We start from the raw sequence: 18,152 nt of genomic DNA, 5'->3' as shown, positions 1-18,152 counted from the left end.
CTCTTTGATATGCGCTTCCCTCGCCTCATACAATTTCCTCTCCTCTCCTGCTGTCCCCTCCTCTCCCCCCCCCCCCCCCCCCTTGGCTACCTTGCCCCCTCTCTCTCCTCCTCCTCTGCCCCTCCTAGGGTTCTTTCTCCTTCACAGGGCATACCTCTGATCTGTACCCCTCCCCGGAAGGTCGTTCAGGCTGGCAACCTTCTTCATATTGCCACTCTCAATTCTCGCTCTGCTGTCAAACACTCCTCTGACATCTGCCACCTCCTTGAAGAACTAGACCTTGATGTCCTTGGTCTCACTGAGACATGGTTCATGGCCACCTCTGTCACGAGCTTGGACACTCTCCTCCCTGATGGCTACAAGATCCTCACGGCACCCAGATCCTCCCGGTCCGGTGGGGGGGGGGGGTAGACCTGATCTTTTCTGAGTGGATTTCTGCCTCTATCATTCCCACTCAGACCTACTCCTCTTTTGAATGCCTTGTCTGTAGGCTTTCTCTCTCGCCTACCCATTCTCTTACTGTGGTTACCATCTACCGGCCTCCTCGCCAAATCACCTCATTTCTCTGAGTGGGGAGACCTCTCCTCCTCCCTCCTGGCCTCTATCACTCAACTCCTCCTCCTCGGTGACCTCAATATACATTCAGACTCTCCTTGCTCCTCCTCTGTACTCTTCTGTGACCTCCGCGACTCTCTCTCCCTGTCCATCCTCCCCTCTGGCCCGACTCACTCTGCAGGGCACACACTCAATGTCTTGATCTCCTCTGACCTCCCCCTCTCCATCCCTCTGACCACTCCTCTCTCCTGGAGCGATCACTCCCTCCTCTCCTATTATCTCTCACTCTCTTCTCCCCAAGCCTACCCCAGCACTGCCACCTACCTTCTTGGACATCCAGCCCATGAAGCGTGTCTCAGTTGAGGCTTTTGCTGCCACTTTCTACCCCCCCCCCTCCACCTTTGGCAGTCTCACATCCTGACACAGCCCTGTCTCTGCTCTACTCTTCAATTTCTGATACGCTTGATGCTCTTGCCCCTGTCATGAGGATCTGTTTGAAGTCCAAAGTCAAGTGCAATTCTTGGTATAACTCTTATCTAGCTACACTTAAACATAAGTGTAGAGCGACTGAGAAGAAATGGACTACTTCCTGTTCATCCTCTGACAAACTGGCCTGTCGTCTGCTACAAAGGCAAGACCGACTCTGTCCTCACCAAGAAGAGAGTCCACATTCAAGCTTGTGTCTCTGCGGCATCTAACAACTCGGCTGAACTCTTTAAATGTACAAGGAGCTGGCCAACCCTGCTGCAGTCTCTACCCCTCCTGTTGCCTGCCAGGCTCATTTCAATGCCCTTGCCTCTCACTTCATTTAAAAAACCCAGGACATCCTGTCCACCCATACCTCTCCTCTCCATCTGTGCTTGCTGACCCTCCTTTAGCCACCCCCACCATCCTTCTCGTCCTTTCTTTTCTCCCCTGACGAGGTCGCTAGACAAGTCCGATCTATGAAAGCCTTGTCAAAACAGGTTCATCTATGTTCTTCTAAAACCATCAAGGACCACATTGACACCCTCGCTCCGTCCCTTGCTGATTTTTGCAACCTCTCCTTTGCCTCGGGATCCGATCCTTCCCCTCCCCTCTGAAGCACTCCTTTGTGCATCCTCTTCTCAAGAAACCCACAGCTGATCCTTCTTGTCCAGCTAACTATCGCCCAATTTCCATTACTCCCTTTCTGGGCAAACTCCTGGAACAGTTGGCCATCTCTCAGTTTAACGTTCATTCCAATTCTGTTAGCGGTCTCCATGACCACCAGTCTGGCTTCAGAGCTGCCAGAAGCACGGAACTGCTCTCCTAAACGTCTGTGAAGATCTGCTCTCCAACCTTGACTCTAACATTCCCTCTGTCCTCAACCTCCTCGATCTCTCTTCTGCCTTCGACACGGTCAACTATACCATCCTGTTCAACCGTCTCCGTGAAAACCTGGGCATCACTGATCAGGCTCTGGCTGACCTCTTTCCTCTCAGGTCGACCCTCCCAGGTCCAACTTGGGTCCTTCCTTTCATCTATCTTCCTCTCTACCTGTGGTATTCCCCAGGGGTCTAACCTCTCGCCCTGGCTTTTCAACCAATACCTGGCAACTCTCGCCGACTGCATTGACACTTTCTGCTCAAATTTCCAGTGCTACGCTGACGACACAACTCATTTTCAGGCTACCCTCTGCCACCTCCTCTCCCTCTCATCTCCTAACTGCCATTCAAGATTGGTGTGCCGCCAATGATTGTCTGAATGCCAGCAAGACAGAGATCCTCCTCATCGGCACACCTTCACCAACCTTTTCCCTCACTGTCTGGCCGGTCTCCCTTGGCCCTCATCCTACCCCCACCTGCAAGGCTAAGAACCCCAGGGTCATCTTTGACTCTACACATTCCTTCTCCGCCCACATCTCTGAGGTCTCTAAAAAGTCAAATTTCCTACTGCACCTCCTCAGAGGTACTCTGCCTTTCCCCTCCTTCCCCCAGAAGCTCATGGTATCCTAAGCTCTGGTTCTCTCTAGGTTGTACTATTGTAACAGCCTCTTTCTAAATCTACCTGCCTCTACTCTCCGCCCTCTGCAACTAATCCAGAACACGACTGCAATACTTGTCCTTGGCCACAAGCCCTGGGAACGTATCTCTCCAGCCCTGAAATCTCTCCATTGGTTCCCAGTGGATGCAAGGATTAAATTCAAAACCCTCTGCATTGTCCACAAGGCTTTCTGGGGCCTGGTTCCAAAATACCTTCAGCTATCCCTCTGCAAATACCTCCCCTCTCGAGCTCTTCGCTTCTCTACCTCCAACTCCCTTAGGGTCAGTCGTTTTTCAAAGAAACGAGCTGGGTGTAGATCTGTGTTCGGCTGGGCCCTCCCTCTGGAACAGCCACCCTGCCACTCTAAAACTTGGAGAACCATCTCCGGTTCCGGAAGCACCTCAAGACCTTCCTCTTTTCTTCTGCCTTCGCTCCCCCTCACCCCTGCTGATCTGTTCTCTCTTGGCACTGTGCACCTGGCCACCCTCTGTCTTCTGGGCCCAGGTGCCTGTTCACCCTGCCACCCTCCTGCACTGCCTCCGGGCCAACCCTTGTACTGGGGTCTGTATCTGTACCATATAGCCCCCCCCCCCTTTTCTTCCTGCACTTATCAGACCTACCCTCTCTGCTGCCTTAAACCTAGCACTTGCAAATTGCTGGCTGCACTACCACTGTTTGTTGCCTTTATTTATTTATCTGTTTCTCCTCTGCTTCGCACTTTACACTTCTCCCCCCTTCCATGCACTTTTCCCCTCCCCCTCTCACTTGCGCGTTCTCAATGTCACTGGGCCTAGTAACGTCGCTGTTTTGTTCTCCCCTGTTCCCCTCCGTTGCCTTGTCTCGCTCTGAAACGCTTGTGTATGAGCGCGATAGAAATAAAACATCAATATCAATGTGAAGGCATCAAGAGTGTGTCCAGCTGAGCGGGCAGGGCCAGAGGGGAGAATGGAGAGGGAGAGCGAGGTGCAGAGCTCACAGAAGAGAGTGGGTGCCGTGGTTGAGGAGTCCAGATGGATGTTGAAATCACCCAGGAGAAGTTTAGAGGTGGTTGTGAGAATAGAGGAGGAGAAATCGGCCCATTCAGAAAGGAACAGGGTAGTAGAACCAGTTGGCCTGTAGATAGTGGCAATGGTCAGAGATATGACCAGCTTGCAAACTAGGCTCTCGAAGGAAGTGTAAAGCTGGGTGGGTATGAGGGAAGAAGGCACCCACACATGAAAGATCAGAGCAACCCCACTGCCAGCACAGTTAGGGCGAGGTTTGGAGATGATCTTGTAGCCATTAGGGAGACTGCAGACAAAAGCAGTGACTGGTATTGAACCACGTCTCTGGAAGAACGAGGATATCAAGGTCTTCAAGGAGGAGGCAGATGTTGGCAGAGCGTCTGATGGCAGAACAACCATTAAGCGTGGCTTGATGCAAAAGGTCAACACCTTTTTGAAGGATTTCCGGGGAGGGTTACAGGGTTGTGGTACACCAGTTGGAGGGGAGAAGGGGGGCAGAGAGAGGAGGAGGATGAGAAGGAGAAGGAGAAGGTGGAGGAGGATCATCCTCCCTTATATAGCCCCCCTAGGGGCAGGATCAGGTAGCTGTTGCTGTCCCCTGGCCACATGGGAGAAAGTCACCACCGGGTTATCAGTGATGACTCAGTTGGATTCATCACATCTCCAAGCGCTTATCCATGTCTGATTTTCCGGCATATTGTCTCCCCACCAAGGGATTGCCAGAGCTACAAAATAAATATACCCCTCTTTTCTCATGGGATGTTGGAGACAAGATTACCTTAAAAGCCTGTTGTATGTGGTTCATGAGAAGGCCACTGTGGCAAAGGGGCTTGGGTGTGGAATATTTACTTCTGAGAGGAGGTCTGCTTGCAATGTTGCACATTTGACTACACGAGTATGCAAATGGTGGAAAGACCAATATGTTTACAAATGAGCATGTAACATTCGGGGACAAATTGAAACTCTAGATAGGACTGCTTGCCTTTCAGTCACTTTACTTGGTTATTTCTTTATATTCTGAAATTTATTATTTCTTTTCATTCTGGTAAACCCTCACTACTCAAGCTTTAGCACAGTCTCCACATGTGCTAGAAAGATGTTGAGGTTGATGACCGAGTCTAAAGTCGATGAGATAGATGCTGCACCTGCATGGTGGCCCGATGCCCCTGTTTTAGGATGATGGTGGACGGGAGTGGTTTGGGGACTGAGTGGGATATCTTTTGCAAAGGATCTTCATGAACCAATCCCCTGGTTAAGCCTAGCACTATTGGTCAAAGTTGGGCTACGATTAAAGAATGTGCGACTCTCGTGTACATCGTGTACATTTCATTTCAAGACCAAGAAGTATCCAGCTTTCTGTGCTGATCAAATGAAGCATGTTGTGAGTCCAACATGCACCATAGGAAAAACATACATTCATTTCTATTCCATTGCTCTCGTTCTGATGTCATTTTTTATTTTATTTTTATTTGTTTTAGATGCATTTACCTATCCAATTCAATTACACCTTTGTTTCCTTTTCAGGGCTTATTCGTCGTCGTAGGACATCCCGAAAGGGGTGACCCACAATCCCCCTGAGAAGAGTCTCTGTGTCCCATGAGCAAACCAGAGGACTTCGGATCAGGGAGAATCAGTCAGCTGGAGTCTGTCCTCCGACTACGGAAGGGACACATGCCCGTTGATTTGCTGGGGACAGAACCCAATGAAGAGCAGTTCAGTGAACTGGGGCCCCTCTTAGTGGACCCACCTGCAGTCCAGGAAGAAGTAAGTTCTGCATAGTTTAGAGATTCTCGTTCCACAATAAATACAAATGGTTTACCGTTTAAGTGAACTATGGTGTCAGTGCATTTTTTTTTTATACCTCTAAAATTGATGCAAGCTAAAGTAACTGTGATATATCATTGGACGTTTTACCTCGTGTTTGTAGACTTACTCTTTCAGGAGATCATTTCTTTATTTCACAAGCGTTTTTCAATAAATCTCTGCTGTTCAGGTGTCTGCAAAAACGTTTTTACTCAAATGCATAGTACAAAGTGTGCCTCTGTTCGATCGCATGCAAGTGTGGCCTGATAATGGCTAAAGTGTAATTGAGCGTTTCTGCCTCTGCATTTCCTGCAATTACGGTCTGTGTGAAAAGGAATGCATGCAACTGTGCTGTGTAGTGGTGCAGAAAAGTATCTTGCTACAAGGAATTCACCAGTGTCGACATCCCTACAATGGATTTGTTTAAAGTGTTTTCTTAGCAAGGTTTAGTGGGGAGCCTTAAGAAATATGAAGCCATGGGAAGACCCATGGAAAAAGGGTAACAATCAAATTGATTTTGTGGGGGAAATGAGACTGCCCCCTTCTCTGAATTGGTTTTATTGGTGTGGGTGGTAAAAAGAAAATGTAATTCCCTCTGGTACTTGAGAAAAAAGGAAATAATTTTTGTCCAATGCACAATAAATGCTTAGAGATGATTTTTGTATTTATTTTTTTATTTGTATTATACAGTCAAAAACAATTGGCTTTTAATGCACCCAACCACAATCCATCAATCTAAAAGACATCATACAATCAAATATTTAAATCGAAAAGGCCATAAGACCACAATAAGTTAAAAGGCGCATAATGTGACAACTTGCAAGACGGTCCAGATGTCATCAGTAGCTTCAAACTGATCCAAGCCAAAACCAATGGCAGTGTGATATATTTCTCAAGGGTAAAGTAGAAGGGCAGACCAGTAATACATGTTTAACACTGCCAGTCTGCTGCTCACCGCAGAACATACAAACTCTCTGACTTATGCCATACCAGGCGCCTGTAACCTCGAGTGAAGATGGTATTACATTTAACTTTCAAATATTCCCACACTGAGTAGTTGCCCAGGTAAGCCTTCATTTAATTGGGAGTAGCTGTCTATTCCATAATATATTTGAGAAAGTCTTCAGAAAAACTTTTGGTGGCTAGCTCAACAAGTGCTTGTTCTCTACAATGTGAAAGCAATAATTCACGTGTGCATTTGTCAAACATTTTTAATGCAGTATGCGAAACATCTGGCAGATGTACGGGCCTTGAAGTCTTTTTGTATTTTTACAATAGTACTTTTATTCAAAAAGGAGCTATGGGTCACCAAGACCTCACTTAGCATCACGTGATGAGTCATGTGGATTCCTCACAAAGACCCTATCAAAAGTCTCCTCCCAGGTTGCCCGGGGAGGCAGCCGCTACCTGATACTGATCCTGGGTGTGGTATTAAAAGGGAGGGTCACTTGGGAGGAGAAGGGCCCCAGGGGAACAGGAGGACTCGGTTGGGACAGATGCAGTATTTGTCTTCCTCAAAGGAAGAAATGTCGGTACTATCCAAATATGTAATGGCTTGCTGTCGGAAAGACGTTTTCTTTCCCAAAGTGAAGTACTTTGAAATTGATAAAAAATGTCATAATACATTATTTATTGGAAACAAGAACCCCTCCAATAAAACCATCCACAAAAATGATGGTGATGTCAATTTAATCCACAGGGGAATGCTAAAAACAAATCTCCAAATATTAATATCTAAGAATCTGATTACCTTAAATCTGTTGTGAATCAGAACCACTCATTAAGTCCTTATAAATAACCTGTCATATCATATAAAACTCTTGTAGTCAATATAATTAAGTTTGGAAATGAAAATAAATTTGGAAATAAGTCAAAACAGAAAAGGGGATTTGAACATTTGAGGACTTCAAGTCCCAGAATGCTCAAAGTACTGGGACGAACAAGAGGCTCAAGATTGCAAGTGGCATTCTCATTGCCCTAATCACCCACACCTGAGGGAGACGAATTATAAAAGGCCACTTCAGGTGCAGGCCATAGAGAGCAGCAGAGGGAGCAGTAGCAGGAGATGGAGTGAATGTCGTAACTCCAAATTGAAAGAAACCAGGGGAGATGCAGGAGGTGGAGTGATTAGCACATTGAAGGCTGGTTGTGGGAGGGTCTCTCCCTTCAATGACCTTGTCTGCAGTGGGAAGCATTTTTTTGTGAAAGCTTTCCCTCAGAAGAATGCTGATGCAGGGGTCACGCAGCAGGACGCGTTGTTTATGAAAGACGTTTGTTGCCTTTATTATTTATTTATTATTATTTATCTGTTTCTCCTTTGCTCCGCACTTTCTACTTCTCCCCCCATCCATGCACCTTTCCCCTCCCCCATGCACTTGCGCGTTCTCAATGTCACTGGGCCTAGTAACATCGTTGTTGTGTTCTCCCCTATTCCCCCTCCCCTGCCTTGTTGCACTCTGAAACACTTGTGTACGAGCGCGATAGAAATACAATATAAATTCAATTCACTGTACCATTGCAGGGACAAAAGAAACTGGGTCCGTGCTGTACCGAAAACAAATGGGCGGATTAGGTTTACTTTGGGTTACCCTTGATAAGGTGATCTAATAGAAATGACTAAGTAAAAGGCTGCCAGTCTGAAGGTGATCCAATAGAAAGGATTGAGCAGAACAGAAGAATATTCCAATATTTGTTCACAATAGCTCAGGAATGTCTTTAAATTATTGGGAATGTCTTTAATTTATTGTGATACTTTTAATGCAGTTTTGGTCCCTCCAGTCATGTACTGAACTGCACTGTGGTGAACCAGTAAGAATCTCTCTACAAGTATGTGTTGTATTCAATGATGCATGCAGCGATAACTCTGAAAGTATCTTCAATGCAAGGCTGTTGGTTATTTTTTATTTAATTGAACATTTGTATAGCGCCTATACACACAGGTTTCCAGGCGCCACAAGACAAAGGGAAAAAAAGTAAGAACAAAGAGACAGTTATATTGGCCTTGTGATACTGTGCAAGTGCATGACAAGGTGATATGTGCAAGGAGGGGTGGTGGAGGGAGAAGTGCAAGAGTGGGGGAACCCTGCGGGTGGGGTGGGCTAGTGCCAGGGAAAAAAGGGTGTTTTGGGGAGGAAAAATGCAGAGGACAGGAGGACTGGGTTGGGATAGTCCGGGAAAGGGAGCCCGAAGGCAAGTGCTGGCAAAGGATGCTGGGAGGGACTGGTAGGGAGTGGTCTGGTCCCTGTTTGACTCGTAGGGGACCAGGCCCAGTCGCAGCGGCAGGTGGAGAGTTAGGAGGGGAGGGGGTAAAGGAAGAGGCGAAAAGGAAGGTCCGGAGAAGTTTCCGGAACTTGAGAAAATCCGGCACAAGTCTGAGGGGAGGAGGGAGGCTGTTCCAGAGGGAGGCACCATCCGAGGAGAGCGATGTACCTCCAAACCTCTGCTTGGAGAATGTTTGACCTGCAGAGAGTTTGAGCTAGAAGACCCAATGATTCTGGCCTCACAGTATTTTGGGAGGGAAAGCTGGATGTAGAGGTCCCAGGCCCCAGACAGCCTTTTGGATGATGCATAGGGTTTTGAATTTGATCCTTGCAGTCACTGGGTGCCTGGGGAGAGGTTTTATACCTGAAGAGATGCGGTCCCTGGGCTTGAGGCCAGCAACAAGTCCTGCAGTCCTATTCTGGATTAGTTGGGGGGTGGGGGGTGAGGGAGACGGGGTTGGGGGTGAAATGAGGAAAGAGGATGGTTGAGGAAGAGGCTGTTGCAGTAGTGAAGGTGAGGAAAGTTAGAATGTCCCTGAGGAGATAAAGCTGATGGTTGGATTTCGAGGCAAGGTTTGTGATGTGTAGAGAGGAGTCAGAGATTATCCCAAGGTTTTTTGCCTCACAAGTGGGTGAAGGGAAGGGAAGGGAAGGGAAGGGAGGGGAGGGGAGGGGGGGATGGGTGAGGGGTGAGGGGAAACTAGGATATATGTCCTACTGGCATTGAGGCACAGATGATTGGCAGCTCACCATGCCCAAGTGGTGGTGGTGGCGGTGATGGTCCTCGAGTTTGCCCAAGAAAGGGGTGGTAGAGATAGGTTGGACAAGAGGGGTCAGCAGACATCTTATTTTAGGAGAGGGTGAACAGGGGGGTGGTTCAGGGGTTGCAGGAAGGAGCCTGTGGCAAGAGTGGTTGCAGAGGTCAGCCAAGGCAGGGGCCAGAATGTCTATGTTGTCCTTTTCTGGAGGAGCAGGGACGCACCTATTTAGAAGAGGAGTTCATAGAGTGAACACTTCTAGAGATCTCATCTGGTGCAAAGGGAGTAGAGTATGGAGGGAGGTTGGGGGGGGGCTGTCCAAGGTAGTGAAAGAAGAAGGGGGTGAAGGGAGGGAGCAGATGATGGAGAGGATAGGATGTCAAGAGTTTTGGAGGGAAAGTGGGGGGCCAGTGCAGAGCATACGGCCTGGGAGGGAGGAGGAGAAGAGACTGCAGTAGGTTTGACAAGTTCCTTGCAGATTTTAGAGTTCAGCCGTATTGTTTGTGGCTCCAGAGATGCGAGCTTGGACAGGAGCTCTTTTCTTGGAGCATATGGAAAGACTGTATTGCCTTTTGGAGTAGGCAGCGGGCCAGTGTGTCAGTGGGTGAGCTAGATGTCTGCCACTTCCGATTTGCATTGCACTTTAGTTTCTAAGCAGTTACGTCAGAGTCATACCAAGACTTGCATTTGGAGGCAGGCTTCATGCGTATCCTCATAAGGGGGCAAGGATGTCCAGGGTGTTAGTGATGGAGAGAGGTTAGTAAGGGCATTTGGGTAGAGAGTCCAAAGCAGGGGATGCGGGGGGGGCTGTGAAGAGGAAGAAAAGGCAGTGACTGACGCACACTTCATCTGTCGAATAACAGATGATGAGACTGGCATTGCGGGGGGAGGTCAAGGAAAGAATCGAGAGTGATCGGAGCAGTGAGGGTGGTAGGACAGAGGGTTATCTGTCGAGGTGAGGGCATCCAGGTTGTGCCCTGCAGAGTGTGTTGGGGCAGAGGGGAGGATAGTGAGGGAGAGTGTGTAGCATGGGTCGCAAAGAGAACTGAGGCCACATCAGAGGAGTCGAGATGGATGTTGAAATCCCCAAGGAAGATAGGTTTGGGGGAGGAGGCAAGAAGAGAGGACGAGAGGTTGGCTCATTCGGAGGGGAAAAGGAAGGAAGGAAGGAAGGACCGGGGGTGGGAGGGGGGGGGTTTGTAGATGATAGTCACAGAGAAGGAAGAGGCGACAGTCAGCAGACCAGGCATTCAAAGGAAGAGTAGGATTGAGTGGGGATGATGGAGGTAGGAACCCACTCAGGGAAGATCAGAGCCACTCCACCACCAGATCGGGAGGGTCTGGGTTGGATATAATCTTGTAGCCATCAGGAAGAAGAGTTTCAAAAGCAGTGACGGAGTTGGCCTTGAGCCATGTCTCAGTGAGGGCGAGGATGTTAAGGTCTTCAAGGAGGCGACAGAGGAGTGTTTAATGGTAGAGCGAGATTTGAGGGTAGCTAAGTGAAGCTGGAGCCCCCCCTTAAAAGATTTGCATGGGGGGGGTTCAGGGGTGTGGTGCTACCCTTTGGGGAGGGGGGGTCATGCAGGAAGAATGGGTGGAAGGCAAGGATGGGAAGTTGAAAAGGGAAGGAAGACTCCTGTCCAGGAGAAGGTTGGGCTGAGAGTCCCAGGCCATGATAGTGCCATTGTGATAGACAATAATGGTGCATTTGGAAGATGCGAAGTGAGCCAAGAGCACTTCCCATCTAGTGCTGCCAGTAATGGGTGAGGAGGAGAAAGGGGAGAGGACAGGCACCAGATCCATAGGTTAGTGGAAGGAGCAGCAAAGAAGATGTTGGTGATAGTTTGCCTGTAGGTTACAGCAAACATCAGTGGTCATATATTGCAGTAGCCACTGGTCATCTATCCCATCCAAGGTCTCAACTGTTTCCATGGAACGCTCAACCAGCCATGAAATGGGAGTTCTATGATGGCATGAGCATTTTATCTCAATCCGGGAATTGCTTGATATAATAGCTTTCTCGTTTCAAACCTTTTCCCATTTGGTCTCTTAAGATGTTTACAATGGTATTGGCCATAAGTCTTTTGTTATCTGGGACATTTACGTCATTCTTCGTGATGCAAATATTCACTATTTCTCGTTTTTGCTCAGACATCCTCACAGGGCTTGGTACTTTTTTGACTGTGTATGTGCTTTGTGTTTCCAAAATACAGCTATAGGACCAAGCAGTGTAACTATTACCTCTACGGTTCTTCTTTCACCCAAGCTGCCCTCTTTTTGCTTATTCTGTTCCTCTTGGTGTTGTTCAGAGTTATTTCTCTCAAGTGTCACGTATGTCGCTCCAGCCATCACTCTCTGCCTTTCTCTCCTCTTTGGATCTCCACAGTGTCTCCAACTCGTATCAGAACTTGCAGTTCTACGGTTTTTCCAGTGTCTTTTTGTTCTCTAGTGATACGATTTCCTGTATGATTTCTGGCTAACCCAGTAATGTCTCTTGTGCCGCTCTTCTTTCCCCGACTCTGCTGTCAACAGGCTGCTATATCCAGGATGCAGAGCCAGTCCAGCCTTTGTGGATCTTTGCTTCCGAGATGAACGTGCTGCCAACACATAGAAATTCTGCTCTTTGTATTCACAGCTCTCTTTGGGGTCATCCTTCCAAAGGTGGTCTTGGCTGCTGCCTCTATCTCTTCAGTCAGGTCTTCATCACTTCTACTCCCTGGCTTAACACCTGCCATTTTCATAGCTGTGCATGATTGGTAGAAAGTCGTATGTCTTATTTGTGGTGCCATTTGTCTCTGAATTCAGCTCCTCACGCTTCCCCATTATTGCCTTAGTTTTTATTCCAGTCCGATCTAAGAATCATTGTTCTTAAAATTCAGCAGCCATTTTCTAATGGTCTTACCCTGGTCATTTTGGGGTCCGCTACAGCTTCTTTATATTGTCTGTTTTTGTCTTGGCACTGTGGGCTCTGCGACAGAGGGTCATTTCCTGACTTCCCTGGACCTGCTATGACATAGTTGTTTTTCAATTGGACATCCTGAGTGGTATGTAGTGATAGATTTATCCCCTTGGAGGGCAGTGCACTGTCAAGAGATTATGTAGAGCAGCTCTTGAGCGTGAAGATTGGAGAGGATCAATGGCGGGAAGTGTAAATGGCAGTTGCAACTGAGTGCTTGGTTCCTACGATGCAAGAATCTAACTGGAGCCTATAAAGAGCAGTTTTCTTATGGCAAAGGAAGAAATGAATGTCTCCAAACCAAGTGATTCTTCCTTGTATAAGATCCTGGGGCCCCTTTTTCCTACGTGGTGGAAGAGCCACCCGCCCCTGAAACCCTCCATCATAATGAGACTTCAGCTGGACTGAAGGATAGCACCCTCAGTAGCATGCCACTCGCTAGGAACTAAGGCCTACCTGTGGACTACCTTGAAAAGAGCCCCTGGTGAGGGATTAGTGCCAGGCAGCTGAGAGTAATGATGGGACAGACTGACCTGTTATGGCAGAACACATGTTTATACAATATGAGGTGGTTCTGGGGTTGAGGTATGATGGAGAGCTGTATGCATGGTCATCGTGAGTTTGACAGCCCTACAGAATCCCTTTACCTAGAAAGGTCTAGATGGGGATGGTCTGTTGTGTTCAATTCCCTTGCTGTTTAGAGGTGGCGCAATTAAGTTTGTGTTCGCTACAACACATTGTATAATTGTCTATAGTGTGTGAAAAGGATGCTATGTAGGTTCTAGACATGAAGAAAGCGCATGTATCGTGCCTGTTGCTGTTAAATATTCTCCTGTTCATGGGAAGGAATATAAGGCACCACATCCTCTATATAACTATTGTTTTAGTGATTTAAAGCTCTCAAGCAATAGTTGAATTCTAGCAAGTTTAAAATGGTGGTGGTCAGGGGGGAAAAGGTTCAAGTTGCAAGCAACCAGCCAGCCATAAAAGTCACTTGCCACCTCATTTCTATACATACAGGCAGCACACCCTTTGTTACTCGCCAAGAGTCAAAAATCTCTAGCCAGTGGCTTGTGCACATTGTGTGCCCTGTGTTGGTGTTTGCTGTTGTCCCATGGAAGAAAAGGCCATGCCGCTAGAGTACAGTATCCAATTTGGTTTTTGGTACGTATTAGCCACATTTTTGTCAAGGGTCCTGCTGTAGTCAGCTGGATAGGGCAATGAGCTTTGTTTTGAGGCCATGATGTTCTTCCCAAATGAATGTGAGAGCCAGCAACTGATTAATGGAGTAAATGTGTACATCATTTGAAAGTGTGCTCATTATTCAAATAAGCCACCTGACTTACAGATTTGTGTTTAATCCTCTGTCATGTAGCCTTCATTCATTGATTATACGTACTGGATGTTGTATTTGGGATTCCTTTCAGACTCCCATCCTTGATAGATGGAGAGTGGGGGCTTAAATCATTCCCAACACTGAGAATGCCTTCATATCCTCACACACATACAATGATACTACGATAGGCTACTTTGTTTCTGTACTTTCAAATTGAGAAAACACTATTTAAATTCTATCCGGCTAAAACTCAACATTCCATTAGAAGGGCACAGACATGGTTCTAACCATTGCCTTCCAGTGGAACAAATAATGTAAACCAAATACAAAAGACCCTCAAGGTGCATAAAGTTAAATGTTAGGCAACCTATGTTATCCAGGCACATTGAACACTAAGGCTTCTGCCTTCCAAAAGAAAAGGTTTGTGTGGTCGAGCATCTGAAGGAAGAGGTCGAGGTTGACCTAGAGCAGCCATCAAAGGTGGGTTCCCTACGCCTTCAGTTCCAAAGGGCCCACTCATAGCCAGCCCAGTGTTTTTTTTTCTTTTCTGGCAACCACGTGGCTGCTAAACAAATTAAGCCCAGAACACAGTCAAAGACAGAAGCATCGACCCACAAGCAAAGCCTCAAAACCTTGGGATTGGCACTGAAGGAATTGAATGCTGATCGGTTGCAGCAACTATCCAAAAACTGTGTCGAAATATCTGTTAAGATGCCAAAGACTGAGTGCTTGGCCAACGAAACAAGGCCTCACTGATGCCCATAGACACTGTGGTACCACAGCGCCTGTTCTGAGAAAAAATAAAGTAAAAACGGGCATACATACAGTCAGGAAATCAACCTATGTCGGAACAGGCCAGTAACTACTTTCAACCTTGCAGAGTAAGGGTCCCTTAAATTCCTGTCCTCAAAGGACGAACAAGTTGAGCCGGGAAGTGTTCTCTCATGAAGAAGAGGAGGAAGCTTTTGTCTCTACAATGGCAGATTGCACATTTCTTGCAATCTAGAGAAGAGCGATTCATGGAAAATGCCTCTTCCTTCCCCAGGACGTAGTGTCTTCCCCAATGAAACGCCCTTAGGGTGAACTTCATCCAGCCAATTTAGAAGAGGATAAAGAAAAGGGACAGGAGGAGGGAGGGGAACAGCCTTGGACGAGGAAGTTCTATATGATCCATCGGGTAATGCTATAGACTTGCCAGAGGATGTAGAGGCACTCTTAACTAATTCTCCAAATGTAGAATGTTCCGAGAGGTTAAAAGATACACACCCACATATCTGGGCTGCAACCTGGGCCAACCCACATGGTTGTAACTACTGCCAGAAATTGATGAATGGCACCACTCTTCTTCTGAGCAAAAAGTTGCATGCCTTAACGTGTAAAATGGTAACTTCAGGTGCCACAGCATATGGATGGCCAATGTCACAGCATTGATGACTAGACGTAATGGAGCACATTGGGATGAAATTAATACACTTATAAAGGACTTGTCGAATAACATGCCAGGTTGAGTAAAGACCATAGTAGTGGTGAGACAGTGGTCAACTAATGCCCTGATCAGAAATGCACTGGATGCAGTGGGGACTGCAGGCTGTCGGGTTGCTGGAACTACGGTTGTCCAGACAAGTGTGGCTAAGGCACTGTTCTCAAGCCTCCAGAAGAGACTACTTTTCAGAAAGCATGTAGATGATGTGCTCAAAAAAGCAAATGATAAATAGAATACCTTAAAGATACGAGGCCAGATTACTTGCATGACGTACCAACGCTGAGGGGCACCTTCAGGTATGTTATTTTCATGGCGAAGAGATCACGTTCACTCGCACGCTATTACTCCAAATCATCCTGTGTGGACAAAACACATCAGTGGGTCAGTCAGGCACCTACTTGTCGACCGGTTCCACTGGTGTAGAGGAAAGTGGCACACTCTCAAGAGGAGGGGCCTAATCACATAGCAGAAACTCCCTGATTCAGGTCCCCTACCCTTGTAACTCCTGCGCGAGGAAAAAGTATATTCACCCACTCATGTGAGGGGATCGCAACAGACAAGTGGGTGTGAAGCAGAGTCGGTGAAATGCTGCATCAAGCTATCAAAACCGTGAAATCTACCTTGGTGCCACAAAACAGCTACAGCATCACCCATAACCTGTAGAAACCGAAGTGCACACAGTACTGTGAGGAGTCCATTGAACAAGTTTTCTCACTGTACTTCCTAGTTTCAGAAAGACTTAACAATGGAACTAGTGTTGCAATTGCACTCAGCAAACATATTTGTCAAACCACTAAGAATCAGTATGACCACGCTACAAGAGGTAATCACTCTGCTAAAGCCTAGACTACATGGTGACAGTGGGCATGAAAGATGCATTCTTTCATGTTTCCATGTCCACAGGCCATTGCCAACACCTCAGATTCAATGTGGACAAACTCCATTAATTGTTCAAGTCCTTCCTCTTTGGTACTGTATCGGCACCTCCTGTTTTCATGCCAGCTGTGCTAGGGAGGGGGACACCTGTGCTGGCAAGCAACCGTTTATCCCTATCTGAACGTTTGGTTCATTATGGGAAAACGTAGTGAAATGCAGCAAAAACTCCCAGAGGACCATTGATCTCCATCTGGGATTCTCAAACGCACAAAAAGCCAAACCGATTAATTCCTCATAGCGATTCTATACACAGTCCCTCGCAGGAAAGGACAGAGCATTTCCCGCACCAGTTCTTTTCATCAGGCCAAACAGTCCGTAATAGTTTGAAATGTAATTAGACTATTAGGGATGGTGGCATTGTGCGTTACGTTAGCTTGTCTACACATGCACTCACTTCAGGAGTGGCTCGCAACTCCGTGCTCACAAGGAAAAGGGTAGTTGGACAATCTAGTGCTTTGTTTTGCAAAAGTAGTGAAGGCACTAGAGTGGTGGTCTCTAGCAAACATGTTAACAGTAAAAAAAAAGGAAAGACTTTTGTTAATCCACCCGTGCAAGTACAATTAAGACAGATGCATCAATGTTGGGGATCGGAGAGCAAACTGCCAGTCCCTCACAGCACAGGGCAGGTGGATAGTTAAATGCAGGCATATTGCAAACCTTTGGTGGAAAAAAAATAAAAAATCTTGTTTGGATTTCGCTGTCGCAAACATGCAGCCCCAAGTATTGTCTGCCCAATAATCAATGTAAAATAAAAGGTTGTGGAGCAAGGTTGCGGCTGGAGATTCCTTATTGGGTGTGTGGCACATTTCTTCATTTCTTAGATTAACCACTCCAGACTTCGAAAGTTTGGGGACTTGCTGGTTTATTGTAAATTTGATACAAAAAAAATGTATATAAGAGCTCTATGGAACCAAAATGATAGTTTAATCATAATTCCTCAATAGAAAAGATTTGTTTCCTCAAATTTCTCAAAACAGTATAGTTTTTTCTCAATTTCTCAAAACAGGATAGTTTTTGATTCCTCAAATGTTTTTCCTCAATGCCTCTACACGTGTTTTACCACTGTAGTGGCATGCCGGTTTATTGTAGTCTCCACATTTGCGGTCTCAACGCCAATCCTTTATGATTCCTAGAGGACCGGCGTTCTAAGACTGTGAATGTGGAGACTGGCTTATAATTTTCAGTCCAGCTATCCTTTTAAGGCTATCCATCCAACACATAGGACCCCCCCTTTTTTCTCAATTACTCCCAAGGATACACCAATGTTTTGATCCATTATGAAAATGTATGCTAAAGGTATAACCCCAGAAACACATTGATGTACAGTATCCACTTTCAATCCCTCCTGATGAGCCACGTCAATACAGTGGTGAAATACGTGTAGAGGCATTGAGGAAAATCATCATTTTTTGAGCGATCAAAATCTATCCTGTTTTGAGAAATTGAGGAAAACTATCCTTTGAGGAATTGATGAAAATCATCTTTTGCGGAATCAATGAAAAAAATCTTTTCTATTGAGGAATTGTGATTAAACTTTTTCTTTTTTGCAACTGGTTCCAAAGAAGGACCATTATATTGTTTTGTTGCAACAAGTTTACAATAAACCAGCAAGTCACCAAACTTATCGACCTGAGTTGTTAATCTGAGAAATCTGCCACACACCCAATAATCTCTGGATACAAGTTTTCTGCAGTTTTTAATCACTGCTCCCTCGCAACAGCATGGTCATAAACCGACCGTACGATATCCATGCTTTACATAAACTGAGCAGATCAAAGTTGCGTCATAGTCGCTAATTGCACACCAGTTATAGTGGTGGTGCACGCTAAAACGGGTCTTTATCCAAGCTCAACATGTTCTGGCAGTGCACAATTGTCTAGTGGACAGCCTAAGCAGACTGTTGGTTCCTGTGCACGAGGGGCAGCTAAGCACAGATAAACTCAATTTGAAATTTCCACTATATGGGGACATCCAGGCATGTTCTTATTTGCAAGAACTGCATGCACAAAATGGCCAGTCTTTTCATCCAGGTACCCACAACCAGGTTCCCCCGACAG

General features: G+C 46.5%; 1 protein-coding gene across 8 annotated transcripts in view; it reads left to right on the top strand.

Annotated features, from left to right (window-relative positions):
• Nucleotides 1–18,152, top strand: part of LOC138487712 (adiponectin receptor protein 2-like) — a 1,243,553-nt gene that overhangs the window by 183,090 nt on the left and 1,042,311 nt on the right. For 3 of the 8 annotated variants that reach the window (XM_069614255.1, XM_069614256.1, XM_069614257.1), the window contains one exon: nucleotides 5,088–5,327. The exons of the other annotated variants lie outside the window; for them this stretch is intronic. In XM_069614255.1, coding sequence (XP_069470356.1) covers nucleotides 5,160–5,327 — 168 coding nt within the window. In that variant the 5' untranslated portion in view covers nucleotides 5,088–5,159. The remainder of the gene's footprint in view (nucleotides 1–5,087; nucleotides 5,328–18,152) is intronic. 8 annotated transcript variants of the gene reach the window in all.

The sequence above is a fragment of the Ambystoma mexicanum genome, chromosome 9, assembly GCF_040938575.1.
Source record: "Ambystoma mexicanum isolate Mex_15411 chromosome 9, UKY_AmexF1_1, whole genome shotgun sequence".
In the NCBI taxonomy this organism is placed as follows: domain Eukaryota; kingdom Metazoa; phylum Chordata; class Amphibia; order Caudata; family Ambystomatidae; genus Ambystoma; species Ambystoma mexicanum.
The sequence above is the reverse complement of the archived record's forward strand: the minus strand, read 5'-3'. Positions and strand labels throughout refer to the sequence as shown.